General features: G+C 36.3%; 1 protein-coding gene across 1 annotated transcript in view; it reads right to left on the reverse strand.

Annotated features, from left to right (window-relative positions):
- Nucleotides 1-15933: 15933 nt before the first annotated feature.
- The window catches only part of Ccdc80 (coiled-coil domain containing 80), a 37468-nt gene continuing 34450 nt past the window's right edge, over nucleotides 15934-18951 (reverse strand). The window contains exons 7-8 of the mRNA XM_004835725.3: nucleotides 18587-18667; nucleotides 15934-17559 (exon numbers count right to left, since the gene is read on the reverse strand). Coding sequence (XP_004835782.1) covers nucleotides 17213-17559; nucleotides 18587-18667 — 428 coding nt within the window. The 3' untranslated portion in view covers nucleotides 15934-17212. The remainder of the gene's footprint in view (nucleotides 17560-18586; nucleotides 18668-18951) is intronic.

Genomic DNA, 18951 nt, shown 5'->3' on the forward strand with positions numbered 1-18951 from the left:
AGAAGACCTCACTTTAGGAAAATTGGCATACAAAAACATTTTTATCTTGCAGAACAGATGAAATTACAAAAATACTCCTACAGAAGTATTGCCTAGAGAATGCATTTAAATTGTAGATTTCAGTAGTGTATGGAGATTGATTTTTCTTATTTACGATTACTTTTTTTTCCAGTTTCCTTTTTGGAAAACATTTGTTGCCCAAAGTAAGGTTTACTTACATTAACTCACCATTTAGTGAGAGAAAGGGAAAGAAAGAAAGCTGGAACTAAAATGTGAAGTTCTGAAGTGGATATCCTGGAGTACTTTATAGCGTCATTGTTTTAAGAAGGAGAGTAATTTGAAAGTGCTAGGTCTAGAAACCATATGCTGAGAGCTCTTAGAATCAAGAGATCCTATGACCTGGGGAGAAGAATAATTGTCATGTGGAGAAAGAAGACATCTTTTCTATTCTGGAGAAGTAAACTACATTGATAGTCATAGGATTATTGTTATTTTTCATTACAAAACTTTTTTTCTAATAAATATACTTTCAAGAGTAGAAAGGTCTTCCTGAAGAGTAGAGAGTAGTAGTAAATTTTCACAGAGGTTTTTAGAGTCTATCATCAGGATGTTTTAGACAAGATTCCTTCACTGGTATAGACGTTGGACTATGTCCTGATTTTATTCATGAACTCTGATATTCCAATGGGGAGAAGAAGCAGAAAACAAATTCAATCAAAGGAGAGTGCTTTCCCATTCTAAAACCTAGAGCAGGGTTTCTAAAATTAAATAATACACATTTCCTCTTCAACAAAAATTTCTCACAAATCTCAACATGGACCTTTATTCTACTTTACTTGGGGGGGGGGGGGTTGTTTGCTGTTTGCTTGTTTGGTTTGGTTTGGTTTGGTTTGGTTTGGTTGAGACTCCGTATTGTTGTGTAACCCAGGCTGGCCCTGGCCTCCCAAATGCTGGGATTACTGGCAGGCATGTACTACCAGGCCTGTCTCACTGCTGTACTGTAATTTAAATGCACACAAACATAATATGAAATATAAACTTCTTGTATGAAAAACTAAGACAAATTTACAAAGTAAAACATACAGCTATAAAACCAGTAAGTTTTAAATTCAAATATGAATTTAATAAACAAGTGCTGTTTTGGTCAGATTGATTTGTGGTAGACCTCTTAACATCCCTTCTGTCCTCACTTGCTGTTTTAGTTGCTTCAAGTACCATCATGTGTCTGCCAAGATAACTGAAACCTGCTGATACTGCTGGTAATAAATTTAAGCCTGCAGGGATTTATCATCCTGTCTCTTAACAGTCCCACACAGATTTGGCCTGGGTCAGACTGCCAATTCCCACTGGCTTTGGTGCCCTGGAAAAATTCTTAAACATTAGCTTTACATGTCCCCTCAAACTCTCAAAGAGCTCACTAGTAAAGTTGACTCCTAAGTTTGCTTTTTTTTTTTTTTTTTGAGTACTTTTTCTCCCCACAACCTCCTCTTGCTCTTCCTCTGAGGACTTTTAATCATTTGCATTTTGTGAAATTAACCATATTTTTAAAATTATTTCCATAGGAATTTTTTAGTCATTCCCTAATTCTTTTAATTTCATGTTACTATAATTCTATTTTCTTCCTCATTCTTAATTTTTTATATGAATAGTTTCTCTATTTTTTTAAAAAATAGGTTAGCTACTTCTAGGAAATTGTTTTACAGATTTTGATTGTGACAAAATTCATATAAAAATTTTACTCTCCTAACCACTTTTAAGTGTATAGTTCAGGAGTGCTAAGTACGTTACTCATTTTGTATAGTCACCATCCATCTGTAGAACTTTTCTTTTTATAAGATTAAAACTTTGTATTCATCAAACAATAGCTCTTTATTTCCTTTTCCCCTTAGCCCCTGCCAACCATTATTCTAGTTTCTCTTTCTGATTTTGATTACTCTTTAGTACTTCATATAATTAGAATCCTACAGTATTTGTTTTTTATAACTGGCTCATTTAACTCAGTTTAATGTCCTCAAGGCTCTTTTGTGTTGTAACATATCAAAATTTTCTTGTTTCTTGAGGCTGTATAATATTCCATTATATCTGAACATACGGCATGTTTCTTATCCATTCATCCATTGATGGATACTTGGTTGCTTCTGTGGTTTAGCTGTTGTAATGCAGCTATGAATATAAGTATACAAATGTCTCTTTAAGACTCTACTTTCAATTCTTTTTAGTTTATACTTAGAATTGGTACATCATATGATAATTCTATTTTTGATACTTTGAGGAACTGCCATATTATTTTCCCCATGGGCTGTACCATTTCATTCCCACATAGCATACAAGGGATCCAGTTTTTCTACATCCTTACTGACACTTGTTTTTTGTTTTCTTATGCTTTGATAGTTTACCCCCTCAGTGAGTGTGAGATGATATTTCCTTACAGTTCAATTTCCATTTTTGAAAGAGATTGTTTTGTAATTGTCATTGAGTGTTGGGAGTTCTGTATACATTCTGGATATTCCCTGTCAGATACACAATATTTTCTTCCAATCCTTTTTACACTCTTGACAGTATCTTCTGATGCACAATATCTTTTTTTTTTTTTTTGGTACCGGGGATGGAACTCAGGACCTTGCATTTGCAAAGCAGGCTCAGTGCCCCTGAGCTAAATCCCGAGCCCACACGTATCTTTTGACACACAATGTTCAAATATCTTTTATGCAGTCAGCTTTATCTACTTTTTTTTCTTTAATTGCCTCTACTTTTGGTATCATATCCAAGAAATCATTGCCAACTCTAAGATTTTTATAGTTTTAGGTCTTACATTTTAAGTTATGGACCCATTCTGAGTTATTTTTTATACATAGTGTTAGGTAGAAGTCCAGCCTCATTCTTTTGCATGTGAACATCCAGTTTTCCCAGCACCATTTGTTGAAAATACTGCCCTTCAACAAATGGGATGTATAGTATCTTTTCCACAAATGGTCTTGGCACTTTTGTTGAAAATCATTTGACCAAATATTTGAGGGTTTAATTTAAAAATTGCCACTTCGTTCCAGTGATCTGTATGTCTGCCTTTATACTAGAGCCACACTGTTTGATTGCTATAATTTGGTAATAAATTTTGAAGTCTGAAAGTGTGAGTCCTCCAGCTTGTTCTTTTTCTCAGGACTGCTTTGACTATTAAGGGTCCCTTGACAGTCCATGTGAATTTTATTGTGGGTTTCTAATGTCTCCAGAAGTCACTCATTTTATAGGAATGACATTAAATCTGTAGATTGCTTTGGGTAGAATTGACATTAAGTCCAATTCATGAGCATGAGATGTCTTTCAGTTTTTTTACGTCTTTAATTTCTTTCAGAAATATATTGTAGTTTTCATTTTACAATTTTTTACCTAATTGGTTACAAAAATTTCTAAGACTTTTATTTTTGCTATTACAATTTCCATTTTAGATTTGTGATTTTCAGTACAGAAATGCAGCTAATTTTTGTGCAGTGACTTTTTATCCTACTATTTTGTTGAATTTATTAGCAATAATGTTTTATATTGGGGGAGGTGTTAGGATTTTCCATATACGATATATTACTTACTAGCAGACGTAATTTTAACTTTCCATTATTTGGATGCCTTTTATTTCTTTTTCTGACCACAAATTTATTTCCAAATTCTGGCTACAAATTTCAGAATTACATTGAATAGAAGTAGTTAAGGTGGACATCCTCGCTTTATTTCTGATCTTAGAAGACTTTTTGGTCTTCACAATTGAATATGTTTTTTGTTTTACATAAAGTACCTTTTTTATCTTTTCATTTTAAACTTATTTGTATCCTTAGATCTAAAATGAGTCTCTCAAAGATACCATGTACAGTATTTGGATTGTGCATTTTAAAAATCCTACCAGCCACTGTCTTTTGATTAAATGAGTTATGATTTAGATTTAAAATGGCCCCCAAAGGCCTTGTGTTCAGAGGTGGGGGTTTTGAATCACAAGGGCTTTAATTTCATCAGTGCAGTAATCCATTGAAGAGATCATAATTTGATGGCATTACTAGGCAGTATTAGAAACTCAGGAGGAAGAGCCTGGTTGAAGTGAGTCATGGGCCATGAATTTGATGACTATGTTTGTTCCCTGGCCCCTTCCTGTCTAGCTCTTATCCTTTCTCCCTGCTTCCTGGCTGGGCTGCCATGAGGTGAGCAGCTTTCTTCTGCCATGTGCTTCTGCCATGATGTTTCTGCCTTGCCACCAGCATAAGGCAAATGTGCCAGCTGACCATGGACTGAAACCATGAATCAAAACACATTTTCCTCCTCTAACTTGTTTTTCTCAGGTAATTAATTGGACACTATGAAAAGCTGGCTAACCCAGAGAGCTTAATCAATTTATATATAAATTAATTTCTGATAGGAGAGACTCCTTTTTGTCCTTTTTGCTGTTTTTTATATACCTTATAGCTTTATTATCCCATTTCTTGCATTACTGTCATCCTTTATATTGAGTTGATTTTTATAATAAAATGTTTAATTTTCCTTTTCATTCCCTTTTGTGTATATTCTTTAGTTATTTTCTTTATAGTTACCATAGAGGTATATTTACTAGAGTCATCACACTCTGAGTATCCTGGGTTAAGTTTGTAGGATGCTCGTGGCATTTCTCAATACAAGTCCAAAGGCTTCAGAGCCATGGAAGCCGAGAGTATAACTCTGAGACCAAAAGCTTAAGAAGCTAGAACCTAGAATCTAATGGTGTGAGTCCTGGAGTACAAAGGCCAGAGAGCCTGGAGTTGACACAGACAAAAGGATAGGCCTCAGAACAGAGAGAGGAAATCTCCTTTCTTTTGCCTATTTTATTCTGTGTACCCCCTGCAGTTCGTTGGACTGTGGCCCATGTGTGAACATGCCTAGGGTAGATGCTCTCACTTAGTTCACCCATTTACATGACAGTCTCCTTTAAAAAACCCTTTCAGACAACCCAGAAACAGTGCTTTACCAGTTCTCTAGGTATTCATTAGTCCTAAAATTAACCATCACAAAGGGAGGACTTTGCAACAAAGGAATAAAATACAACAACATTGGCTACCACCTGTTTTGTGATCAGAAGCAACCATTGGTGATCAGAGCACAGTTCCTCGGTATTTAAAGAACTGGGTCTTTTTGCTCACCCTGGGTCCAGGTCTATGCAGTATGCCCCAAGAATATGAGCACAGGTACCTGCCACAGGTATGAGAGGTCTAGGGTAGGTATTTGCTACTGTGCTAAGAGCAGAAGTTGACCAAAATAAACAGCAGTTTACAGTTCAGACCTTACTCTGGAAATTGTAAGCCTTCACTGCACTCCAGAGTTCAAAAATAGTTGCAAGAGACAGAGATTCTGCCCCTGCAACTGTTGTCTAGGTGAGGAGACAGATTCTTGGTGCTCCCTATTCCACAGTTTCACCAAAATCTTCTAGTTAATTTTTACTTTATTAAGATATATTGTATGTTCAGTTTTTCTTAGGTTTGATTTTTGTTCTTTTTCCATCTTACCTAGTTGAAAAACATTTATTTCCTCTTTGGTTTATTACTGAATATGTTAATAGCTGAATAAACATCTCTTGGAGTACATACACCTTCAATCAATTCACAGAGACTTTCAAATATAGTGTTATCATTATCATTGTTTTCTAATTCTATTCTGAATCAAAGGTAGTGTGATCAAAGTTTTTACTCATATTTTGTTAATTTATGGTTTTCACACATTTGGTTGGAAAATGAGATCTATATTTTCTAGTAAAATTTTTGAATATTTGCTTTATGACCTTTCATGCATGTTTCAAGAGCATTTAAACAAAGGTACACTCTTAGTACAATATGAACTACAGAGTGTCTCCCTTTGTATTTTTGACAATTATTTATTTGTTTATTTATTTATTGTGGTAGGAATTTAAACTCAGCAGCGGTTTATTACTGAGCTACATCCACAGCCCTTTCTACTTTGAGACAGGCTCACTGAGTTGCCCAGGATGGCCTGGAACTTGACAATCCTCCTGCCTCAGCCTCCCAAATAACTGAGATTACAGGTATCCACCATCACACCTGGCAATTTTTATTGTATATCATTCATTTTTGTGTTTTTTGTGGAGAAAGGTACATGCCATTTACAGCTTAACTGATTTACATATGCCCTTAATTGAAAAGTCACCATTTTTCTTATTTAATGCTTTTTAATTCTATGTGTACATATTACTGATAATATTATTTGTATGTTTTAAAATATATGAAATATACTAATCATATAACTTATAATTGTAGTAAGGTTAATGTTGATAACATTTTCATGTTAGTACATATTTGCATGCTGCCTTGATTGAATTATTGTCATTTGCCTTGTTCTTTAGCATACAATAAACTTCTTTTGAGAAAGTTGGTATTGGCTTAATATTTTGAACCAGTCTGAAAGATTCTTAAAATATTTGAAATTTATTACATTTCTACTCTTTTATTCATAGTGACTTTTTACATTTTAAGAAGAAATTTTAGAACATTATAAATTTATCAACTTTAAGGAATTAAAAAATAATCATTGATTCCTTTCAGTGAAGGTGAAAGGACAGTGTGTTTCCTCCTAACTGCCACTTTTTCTTACGAGTGGTATTTTTTACCCAGATCTGTTATAGTATATTTAATCTATTTGAAAGTTCATGTGTTTTTACCTTGTCATCTCTGAAATTTGAAGTTTTAAATGTTGGTACATTAAAATAGCTGCAGCCTAGTGGCAGTAATGGTACAGATGTCTTTGCCTGCACATGCAGACATCATGTCTGGCATGATTCCATGGTGACACTTCTTGATATTTTGATCAGCAGATCATTTAAGGACCATTTAAGGAGAGAATGGCCTGGCTGTTGTCAAAATGTTTCCATTGATGCCTCCTGGTACAATCAAGAACAAGCTAGCTTTAGATTTTACTGGATGGGTGTCAGTAGTTTGGAACAAAATCCTGGAAAAAGCAGAGAATCTCTCCTAAGACACCATGCATCATCATTTCTGTCAAAGACAAAGAACTATGTGGGGAGATCTGACACATCTACTGCTAATACTAAAAATGATTCAAAATATTTGGGCTTGAAATGAGAAGAAGTTTTAGGAATAGCTTAATTTGTTTAACTTACAATTTTCCTTTTAAAGAGCAATATATGATAAACATGTAGAAACACTAGATAAGTGATAAAAAGTGATAAAAAGGCATTATGTTTTTAAGTGATAAAAAGGCATTATGTTTAATTGGCAGTGTACTTAGAGCATAAAATAGTGCCTCTTAGGATTGATGTTTTCATAAATTTGGTGAAACTTGGATTTAAATTTTTTTTAATTTTATTTAAAGAATAGTTTATTTGCCTTTTAATTTGTAATCCCAATTATTATAATTTTTTCATGACATGATGTTGTTATTAATTGTGATATGTCAGCTTGAGTAAGCGTTCCTTAGCAGATTAGTAAAGCTGTGTCTGTGAATGATTGATATGTAGGCCGCAAACTGAGGAGGAAAGACCCACCCTAGATGTGTGACACCAATCAGTAGGCTTATAGCCTGAATGGAATAAAAAGAGAAAGAAGGAGGAAGTCATCCCTTTTTTTTCCTGGAAGAGCACTGGTTTTCTCCATTGCCTTTGGACCTTCCTCTGTAGTTCCTTTAGGCTTCCAGTGCAAACTCTTCAGCCTTCCAAAGCAGAAACAAGCTTGCACTGTGACCTTTGACCTTGGTTTGACTGGCTCCTCCTGCCCTCCAACTCACAGAAGATCATTTTGCATTCTTCCACCACTGATCTGGCAAAAGGCCATTGGCACTTTTCTGCTTACAGTCTTGAAAGTCTACCTAGTAATTCCTTTGTATAACTGCATATATGTATATATATTTCACATTGAATCTGTCCCTCCAGTGAACCTTACCTAATACACATGACCTCTTCATTGATAACTTTTTTTTGTATTAAATTCTTTTATTGGTACATTGTAGGTATACAACACAATTACATTTCTCATTGCGAACTTGTACCTTTACATGATGCATCTTGGTTCTTATTTTTTCCCCATTCCTAGCCCTCCCTTCACCCCCTCCACCCTTCACTATTTACAAAGACTTTATTTCCATTTTTTCCATTTCTCAGCATTTTTCCGTTCCCTTCTCTCCTTTCCCCTGCCGCTCCCACTACCCCTACCCCTTTGGACCTTTTCTTCCTATTTTGCATTATCGATTATTCATTCTAATCATTGGTACATTTTAGGTACACAATATGATGACATTCATCATTGGAAATTTGCACCTTTACATAGTCTCTCTTGGTTCTTATTTTTCACCCTTGCCCAGCCCTCCCTTCAACTCCTCCATTCCTCCCTATTTACAAAGATTTTGTTCCTATTTTTCCATTTTCTCATATGAATCCCATTCCCTTCTATCCTTTCCCCTAGCCCTCCCACTTCCTTCCCCTTTGCCCCTTTTCTTCCTATTTCACATCACCTATTATACATTTTAGTCCTTATTTACACTTTCAGTTTCTCACACCAGAGAAACTATTCGGTATTTATACATGTGTGTCCTATTTATTTCACTTAAGAGTATTCCCTCAATGTGCATCCGCTTAACTATAAATGTCTCTAATTTCTCATTTTTTATGGCTGAGTAGTACTTCATTTTATTAAAAAACCATATTTTCTTTATCCAGTCTTTATCAGTCTTCAGTTGATGGGCATTTGGGCTGTTTCCAAGTTTTAGCTATCACAAACTGTGCTGCTATGAACATGGGTGCACATATATCACTGTGGTATGATTCTTTTAATTCTTTCGGGAAGATCCCCAGCAGTGGAATAGCGGGGTCAAATGGGACTTCCAGTCCTAGTTCTTTGAGGTATCTCCATACTGATTTCCACAGTGCTTGCACCAGTCTACACTCCCACCAGCAGTGGAGCACGGTTCCTCTTTCCCCCACAGCCCTGCCAGCATTTGTTGTTGGTTGATTTCGTGATAGCAGCCATTCTTTCTGGAGTGAAGTGGAATCACAGCATTGTTTTCATTTGCATCTCTTGAATGACCAGTGATGTTGAACACTTTTTCATGTATTTATTTGCTATTTCTACTTCTTTGTCTGAGAAATGTCTGTTCATTTCAGATGCCCATTTTTGGATTGGGTCTTTAAATTTGGGAGGTCTGATTGTTTTAAGTTCTTTATAGATTCGAGATAGTAGACCTCTGTCTGAGGAAGAGCGGGTGAAGATTTTTTTCCACATTGTGGGTTGTCTCTTCACACTGCTGGTGGTTTCTCTTGCTGGGCAGAAGCTTTTTAATAAGAAGAGACCCACTTGTTGATTGTTTGTGCTAGTTCACGGGCAACTGAGGTTTTGTTCATAAAATCTTTTCTTACACCGATGTCTTCAAGAGTTCTACCTAACCTCTGTTCTAACTAGTTCAGCGTTTCTATTTTAATATTTCGAACTTTAATCCATTTTGATTTTAGTTTAGTGCATGGTGAGAGAAACAGGTTTAGTTTTAATCTTTGGCAAGTTGAAACCCAATTTTTCCAGCACCATTTATTCAAGAGGCTATTTTTCCTCCAGTGAGGGTGTTTGGCTCCTTTATCGAAGATGAAGTGGCTGAGTGTGCCTAGCATTGTTTCTGCATCTTCTAATCTGTTCCACTGGTCCTCAGGTCTGTTGCTTTGCCAGTACCTTGCTGTTTTTATCACAGTAGATTAGTAGTATAGTTTCAGGTTGGGGATTGTGATACCCCCTGCCATGGCTCTGTTACCTAGAATTGTTTTTGCCATTCTGGGTCTCTTCTTCCAAATGAATTTGTGGATTGTTTTCTTGAGATCCGTGAAGTATGCTGCTGGGATCTCAATTGGAATTGCACTGAATCTATATAGCATTTTTGGAAGTATGGCCATTTTCACTATATTAATCCTTCCTACCCAGGAGCAGGGGATGTCTGTCCATTTTTTGATATCATCTTTAATTTCTCTTTTCAGAGTGCTATAGTTTTCAGAGAAGAGGTCTTTTTTTTTTTTTTTTTTTTTTTTTCTTGGTGCCAGGGATCGAACTCGGGACCTTGCACTTGTGAGGCAGGCGCCGGAACCACTGAGCTAAATCCCCGGCGAGAAGAGGTCTTTGATTTCTTTCATTAGGTGGATTCCTAGGTATTTTTGGATGCTATTGTGAAAGGAATTATTTGCCCTATTTCTCTCTCAGTGAGTCTGTCATTCATGTACAGGAAAGCTATTGATTTTTGTGTGTTGACCTTGTAACCAGCTACTTGACTGAATTTAGTTATTAAGTCTGGAAGACTTTTGGTGGAGTTCTTGGGGTCTTCTATATAGAGTATCATGTCATCTGCAAATAATGACAATTTGACTTCTTCATTTCCTATCTTCATTCCTTTTATTTCTTTCTCTTGTTTAATTGCCGTGGCTAATGTTTCCAGAACTATATTGAACAAGAGTGGTGATAGTGGACATCCTTGTCTTGTTCCTGATTTTGGTGTGTAGGATTTCCGTTTTTGACCATTTAGTATGATATTGGCTGTTGGTTTTTCATAGATGGCTTTTATCAATTTGAGGTAGAGACCATCTATTCCAATTTTTTGTAGGGTTTTATCATAAATGCATGTTGGATTTTGTCAAATGCTTTTTCTGTGTCTATGGAGATAATCATATGGTTTTTGTCCTTGGCTCTATTGATATAGTGTATTACATTGATTGATTTTCATATATTGAACCATCCCTGCATCCCTGGGATGAATCCCACTTGATCAGGGTGTATGATCTTCTTGATGATCTTCTGCATTCTATTTGCCAGTATCTTATTAAGGGTTTTTGCATCTATGTTCATTAGTGAGATTGGCCTATAGTTCTCCTTTTTGGTTGGGTCTTTCTCTGCTTTGGGGATCAAGGTGAGGCTTGCTTCCAGGAATGAATTTGGGAGTATTGCTTCCCTTTCAATTTCATTGAAGAGTTTAAACAGTAGTGGCAGTAGTTCCTCTCTAAATGTCTTGTAGAATTGAGCAGTGAAGCCATCAGGGCCCGGGCTTTTCTTAGTTGATAAGTTTTTAATTACATTTTCAATTTCATTGGTTGATATTGGGTTGTTCAGAATTTTTAGGTCTTTTTCATTCAACTTTGGTAATTCATATGTATCTAGGAATCTGTCCATTTCTTCTGTGTTGTCCATCTTATTGGCATATAGGTTCTGGAAGTAGGTGTTGATGATCCTGTGGATTTGTGCTGGGTCTGTTGTAATTTCACCCTTTTCATTCCTAATTGCATGGATTTGGGCCTTTTCTTTCCTTTTTCTGATAAGGTTTGCTAAGGGTTTGTCAATTTTGTTGATTCTTTCGAAGAACTGACTCTTGGCTTCATTGATCTTTTGTATCATTTTCTTAGTCTCCATTGCATTGATTTCTCCTCTGATCTTTATAATTTCCTCCCTTGTATGAGCTTTGGGGTTATGCTGCTCTTCTTTTTCTAGAAGCTTGAGGTTCAGCATCAGATTGTTTAATTGGGCTCATTCTGTTTTCCTAATATGCATATTCACTGCTATGAATTTCCCTCATAAGACTGCTTTCATTGTGTCCCATAGATTCCGATATGTTGTATTGTCATTGTCATTTAATTGAAGGAACTGTCTGATTTCTTCTTTAATTTCCTCTGTGACCCATTGGTTATTCAGAAGTGTGTTGTTCAATTTCCACATGTTTATGAAATTTTTTGAGTTTCTTTTGCTATGGATCTCCAATTTCATCGCACTATGGTCTGATAATATACAGGGGCTAACTTCAATTCCTTTGCACTTACTTAAACATGTTCTATGTGTGAGTATGTGGTCTATTTTTGAGAATGACCCATGCACAGCTGAGAAGAATGTGTCTTCTGATTTTGTGGGGTGGAAGACTCTGTAAACATCTGTTAAGTTCATTTGTTCAAGAGTTCGATTGAGTTCTAGTATTTCATTACTTATTTTTAGTCTAGTTGATCTATCTATTTGTGACAGTGGGGTGTTGAGGTCCCCCACTACAATTGTATTAGAGCATATATGAATTTTTCATGTCCATTATTATTTGTTGTATATAGTTGTGGGCACTAGTGTTTGGTGCATATATATTAGTGATTGTCATCTCTTCCTCTTGGATTGTTCCCTTTACAAGGATGTAGTGTCCTTCTTTGTCTCTCTTAATCAGTGTTGTATTGAAATCCACTTGATCTGCAAAGAGGATAGCTACTCCTTCTTTTTTTCGGGTTCCTGTCACATGGAGTATTGTTTTCCACCCTTTAACTCTCAGTCTATGAGTTTCATTTTGAATTAAGTGTGTTTCTTGTATGCAGCATATTGTTGGATTTTGCTTCTTGACCCATTCTGCCAGTCTATTTCTTTTGATTGGTGAATTGAGACCATCAATGTTGATGGTGTTAACTGAAACGTATTGACTTGTCATTTCCATGACTTTTTCTTTTTGTTGGGTTCTCCCCCTTTACATTTAATTTCTTTTCATGCCAGATAGGTTCATTCTGCTTTGCTTCCTGGGCTTGTGATCCTCAATGTCTGTTCCTAGGATATTGTGTAAAATTTTTTGGAGTGCTGGTTTGGTATTCATGAAGTTCCTAAGGTGCTCTTTGTCATGAAAGTATCTTATTTCTCCATCAATTTTGAAAGATAGTTTTACAGGGTGCATCAATCTGGGTTGGAGGTTGCTTTCCTTTAGGGCTTGGAATATGTCACTCCAAGCTCTTCTTGCCTTGATGGTTTGTGTTGAGAAATCTGCTGTGATTCTGATGGGCTTTCTTTTGTATGTGATTTGTTTCTTTTCTCTGACTGCTTGTAGAACTTTGTTCTTCTGTTGAGTTTCTGGAATTTCAACAATTATATGCCTATGTGTAGATTTTTTTGATCAAGGCTCATTGGAGTCCTATATGCCTCACTTATCTGTATGTTAAATTCTTTTCCCCTGCTTGGGAAGTTTTCTGCCATTGCTTCTGTGAAGAGTTTTTTTATGTCATCTGCACTCCCTCCTGTTTCTTCATTGACTCCAATCAGTCTTATGTTATTCTTCTTTGCATCATCTAGCAGCTGCTGGGTTGATTTCTTGTGTTCCCTTATAATTTTGAAGCAATTTTTCTTTTCCTGGTCATTAATTGCAATCTTATCTTCTATATCTGAAATTCTGTCCTCACATTGACTCATTCTGCTGTGTAAACTTTCAATGGAGTTTTTCATCTCCTGGAAATCTATTTGCATCTGTTTTATGGATTCCATTTGTTTCCTATGTGGGGATTCCATCATGTTCCTCAGCTCCTCTCTAGATTTATTAATCATGTCTTGCACTAGGAGCACAATTTCTCCTGTTATCTGAGAAATTATTTCTGATTTCATTTTTTCCAGATCCCCTTTTGTTGCCAGTTCAGTGGGTCCAGGTGGTTGAGTATCAGAGTGTTCCATCTCATTTCCCTTTAGGGTTGCTGTAGGTGATCTGGAAGTCTGGTTTTGAGACTTATTTATGTGTTTTCTCATTTCGACTGGGGGGGTAGGGGGAGTGCTATTGGCACCCATGTGGCTCACCTCCTCTGAGCTGGGAGAGGTGGGACAGGAACCCGGAGTGGCGGTAGGAATGGTGGCCCAGAAGCCCCTTCCTCTGGGCTGCGAGCAGTGGGACAGCGGCACAGAAGCTCCTACCTCTGGGCCGGGAGAGGTGGGATGGATAGTGGGCTGGAAGCCCCTTCCTGTGGGCCGGGAGTGGCGGGACAGAAGGCGGCCCAAAAGCCCTTTCCTCTAGGCCGGCCATTGATAACTTTTTAATGCTAATTCATCTCAACAGGAAACTGTCTTAAAATAGATTTTACTTTTCTGACAGAGTATTTGGCTGATATCCTTGCTGAAAAAAGAAAAATCTATATATATGTAGAGAGACAGACATAAAGACAAACATATATGAATGATATGTGTGTATACCCTATAGTATAAATGTATATATGAATTTGTGTGTGTATATACATTTTTTTCCTCTGTAGGTAAGCTATATTTTAAGCCTGAATACTTGAATGCCTTTTGTGTAGGTTCTTAAACTTCCTGTATACTCATCTTAGAGCTTTAACTTTCCAATCAGGCCTGTAAATTTACCACAAAATAATGTAAGTAGAATCTCCCTTACCAATCTCTCTTTGCCTGGACACTGAAGGTCATCTTTGAGCTTATGCTAAAGGGCTAGAAGTTGCTTCAAGAAGATGGAAGGGAAGCAGAGACGCAGAAATGTACAATGAGGGAACTGAGTGCCTGTGTGCTTTCCCTCTATATTGATTGAAAGTCCTGCTTTAAGGGCCAGTTCCATAAAGATAGGGATAATACCATCTACTGTATATGAGGAAAGGGATAGCACTTGAGTTTTACTCTGTTCCCTTGTTTTGGATTAAGCCCTCTGCTTTGGTGAAAATTCAGGTTAAAATGAAGTGTCTTGAAAGCAACACATACACTTCCCTTATAACTGAAAAACTGGCTATTAAAATTTTTAATATTTTATACTTATATATTCTATATTATGTATTTACATTTCACATATACTACTTTGGATTTATAAGTAAAATTTTACATAAAATTACATAAAACCTAAATATGTTTTAGATTATATGTAAAATTACATATAAAGTATATCATTTAATACATACATCTCATGCATCTAATCAACGGTAGCCATCTGAGAGTCAGAATGGATAGTGGGAAAGGGACCTGGGAGGAAAGGGGAGGAGCCAGAAGAGAGGAAAGGAAGCTTATAAAAGAAAAACCAAAGAACATTTTTATCCAGAGTCAGTTTTAGCTATTTAAAATCAGCTGTAGGGGTGAAGGGCGCACAGGTAATGGGGAAAAAATAAGAACCAAGATACATCATGTACAGGTACAAGCACCCAAAGATAAATCAAAATGTATTGTATACCTAAAATGTACCAATAAAAGAATTTAAGAAAATAAATAAATAAATAAATAAAAAATCAGCCAAATTCTTCATGCTGCTCCAGTGGTCCATGGATTGGGGAATAGGGTATCTTTCTTTTGCTTTATAGAAGAAAGTACTAATATTTAAGGCCTCTGCAGTCTGCTCAGGGGCTGCCCAGTTTGTAAGTTTTAGGATATCAGAAATCGGGAAACAGTGTTGAAAAATAAGTGTATGCCTCATTAGAGGGGCTCCAATATTCAAGATGTTCACAGTCCTTGCAACCTGGGTGCCTGTAGAAGCTCCAGTCTTGGCTGTGAGGGGAATGATAAATTGTTCTGCTGTAGTTTCGATCTGGAATATCCCCTGAAAGGCTCATAGGTTCAAGGCTTGGTCCTCAATGTAGCAGCGTTCAGAGTGGGGCTTTGGCAAGGTGATTGGATCATGAAGGCTCTGGCCTTATCTGTGAGTTAATTAATCCTTTGATGACATTGTGAGGTGGTGGAAACTGTAAAAGGTGGGGCCTAGTTAGAAGAAGTGGGACACTGGGGTTGTGACCTGGAAAGATATATCTTGTCTAGGCCCCTTCAAGAGCTCTCTCTCCCCTTTCCTCTTCTCCTTCCCTTATCTCCCTTTCCTCTTTCTCTCCAAAATTGACATTACTTAGGCCCCTTAGTTTGTGCACAATTTCAGAAGGAATGGTAAGAAAATCCATTTTTATTGACATTTTTAGTTATGGTTCACCTTGGAAAAATATTAAGAACAATACATACCCACCCAGCTCTCTTCCCCTATGCATCTCAAGCAGCTGGTACAGACTTATCCAAGAGGTAAGAGGATGCCTCTCCACCATGGGAGTGGAGTAAGGGGAGAGCATAATTTATACATTAAAGAATTGTGTTCTAAAGTCACTTGAACTTTCCATGCCTCAATTGCCTATAAAACAAGAATGAATGGTCTTTATGGGGAATAAGAAGTAGGATAAGTGATTTCTCACATTCATTGAGTTACAAATTCCAGTTTTATTATCATTTATAACAAAGTTTAGATGATGTAAAGATAGATTTGTGCATGCAATAGGCACAGATATACTAAGAGCAAATATTCACATATGGCTTGAGTGCATCTATTAATATATGAGCTTATTAGTCAACCAATGCCAAGATGATTTGGAGAATTAGTTATTAGAGCAGTGCCAAAAAATAAGTATCCCCGTTATTGATAGAGGATAGTGTCTTCGGGATGCTAAATTCCTGTCTGAGGACACGCTCATAAACACTACTGAATAATATTACTTAGTAAATAGTTACTGGAAAAAAGTAGAAAAGAAGCAAGGAAAGGAGGGAGAAAGGGAGGAAGAGAGTTTACTTTGGTAAGCTACATATGAACACAAATGTTCTTTCTCAAAGACAAGAATTAACCATCTTGTAATCCAGCTGCACTTTTATCAGCTCTAACTGGGTAACATTTGCCTTTGAAAATAAAAAAAACCCTGAATATAATATCATTTGTTGTATTTTTTTAAAATAAGATACCAATACAGTAATGGGCCCCTTAGTAAGTTAAATACAGTTGTCAAGTGTGAAGGGTCTAGAAAGTCATACCCAGAATTCAATAGCAGCCTGCCAGAATTCTTGAAGATCACATCTGGCTACAGTCCCGGGGTCTGGTGAAGATTTCCCAGCCCCCTAATCTATCTCTGAAAAGGCACTGAAAATAACAGAAGCAGAGCAGGAAGTGGCTATTACAACAAAAGAATGTTTGGTACTTTTTCTGGCATTTGGTATCAAGCTTCATGAAAGAAACTCCTACAAAGCAGATCTAAAATATTTTTAGGTTGACATTTCAAAAAGTGCTAAATTATCTATAGTCTGTTGAGATGTTTCCTGAACACATGCTGTGATCTTAAATTTTCATTAGCAATCATTGTTTTCACTTACCAATTAATACAAAAATATGAAAAAGATCTATAAATACTTATAGAATTTTACATGAAAAATAATGTCCCTCGTATAAGAAAAGGGAAATAACTTTCATTTTCAGTACCATTGTTTAGCACCAGATTGTTTCCAGTTAAAGAAACAAATGTCTTTATGATTTAAAGTTTCAATAACAACTCATGAATAGGCAAAAATTTGCTATTTATTTAATCTTGAAAGAACTCTGAAAAAAAAAGGCAGGAAATGTAGAAAGTGTGGAAGAACTCCCCTGTGTAGCTGGCGACTTGTGGCTTTAGCAGCTGCAGGAAAAACTGGCTAGGGCTAAGGTTTCATATTTCTGTTCAGTAAGGGTACCCATGGTGGTAACTCTCATGATGACGGTAGTCATCCTGGTAACCATCCTGGTATCCTTGGTGGTAATTATGGTAACCGTAGCCTGCATACTCATCTTCCGGGCAGCGCATTCCCAGTGACTGCTGAATGGCCATTTCCTGTCTCCGAAGTTGCATCGAATCAATCAAATCATACACAATCACCATGGACCACATTGGAGAAGGATACCAGGACTTGACATTTCCATCTTTCCCAACCAGAAGCATGGAGAAGTACTCTGGGCTCACTTGAAAATAGTTACGTATATCTTTCGCCAAATGGGCTGGTATGTCTTCTCTCTCTACAACAGAGCTCCCTAGAATAGAATTGAAATAATTGTTAGTGGGTTAAAGAGGCAGAATTCATAAAAAGTCAAAAGAAACCACTGTGAGGATAGTAATGGCCCTGTGAAACTTCTATTTACCTCAAAATCCAATTAAAGAAGTTCACTGGGGATTTGTTGTTGATTTTTGGTTTGGTTTTCCACTAGAAATTAAATATCCCTGCTCTTCTACAACACTGTTAGTGTAAAACTTAGAGTCACATGAAATTTCTTATAGGAATGTTACAAAATATAAAACCAGTCCTTTAATTTAGCCCTGGAAAGATCTACTCCTTTAAAATTTGCCAGTAACAAGGATAATTGTTTATATTCCTAACTTTATTTCCAACTAGCTTCGTTACTTCTTTGCAATTATAGTTTCCCTTTTGACACTTGTCTTCCAAACAAAAAGCTTATTTCATTGTCAAACGTGAAAAAATACCAATTATGTTAAGATCTGGATGAATGTATTGAAACTATTGTGACAAGTGAAAAGAAGAAGAGAAAAGGAGCTGATATTTTCTGAGGAAGTCTTCTCTGCCTTGCACTGTGCCAGGTACTTTATACACATCATCTTATTTAAAGACCTCAGTTTTGGAAAGAAGACTTGGATTTGGTTTCTGAAAGCTTCAATCAGTTACTTAATTGCAGCTTTGCTTATCCTTTTACTGTATTTCCTTATTTGTTGAAAGAGAATCATTGCAATATGACCTATGTGCCTGGTAAAACTACTGTGAGAGCTAAATGAGATAGGAGAAAATGCTTTGTAAACCAGAAATCCCTCTACAGACAAAAAATGCCTTATTTTAGTAGAGAAAACAGATATTTTACTGTTACTTTGAATGATTTTGTATTAAAAACTTTCAGTCCTTTCACCCCACCCTATACACATGCTGGGACACATACATGGTGACAAAAGCAGTCAGTGACCTTTCTTCACCTTTGAGGTATACTCATTGCTTAATGTAATTTCAACTGAAATTAACGCTAATTCTACTGTTTTAAAATAATAACATATTACCATTAATCGGGAACAGTTCTAAAACTCCCCCAACTTCTTCTCCGACGCCCAGAAGCTTTAGGATAGTTATGTGACGCAGACCTGAGGGAAAAAAAGCCAGAGAAGAGAGGACTCTAAGACATCTTTTACTTTCAAGTAATAATTGAAAATCTCTTAAATTAAAAAATATGTGAAAACATAACCTAAGTAGAATAATCTATCTTTAAATTTTTCCATAAAAAGATAAAACACTTTTAACACCTTGAAAAAGACCAACTGCAGATTTTAAGACTAACAAAAATGGGATTGGGGGGATAGATTGATATAGATAAATTTGTTCTTAAACTGTCATTCTCACTATTAACTGACAAAAAAAGACAAAGATG

This window comes from Heterocephalus glaber, unplaced genomic scaffold (assembly GCF_053883595.1).
Source record: "Heterocephalus glaber isolate CG9 unplaced genomic scaffold, H.glaber_assembly_v1.0 deba00000122, whole genome shotgun sequence".
In the NCBI taxonomy this organism is placed as follows: domain Eukaryota; kingdom Metazoa; phylum Chordata; class Mammalia; order Rodentia; family Bathyergidae; genus Heterocephalus; species Heterocephalus glaber.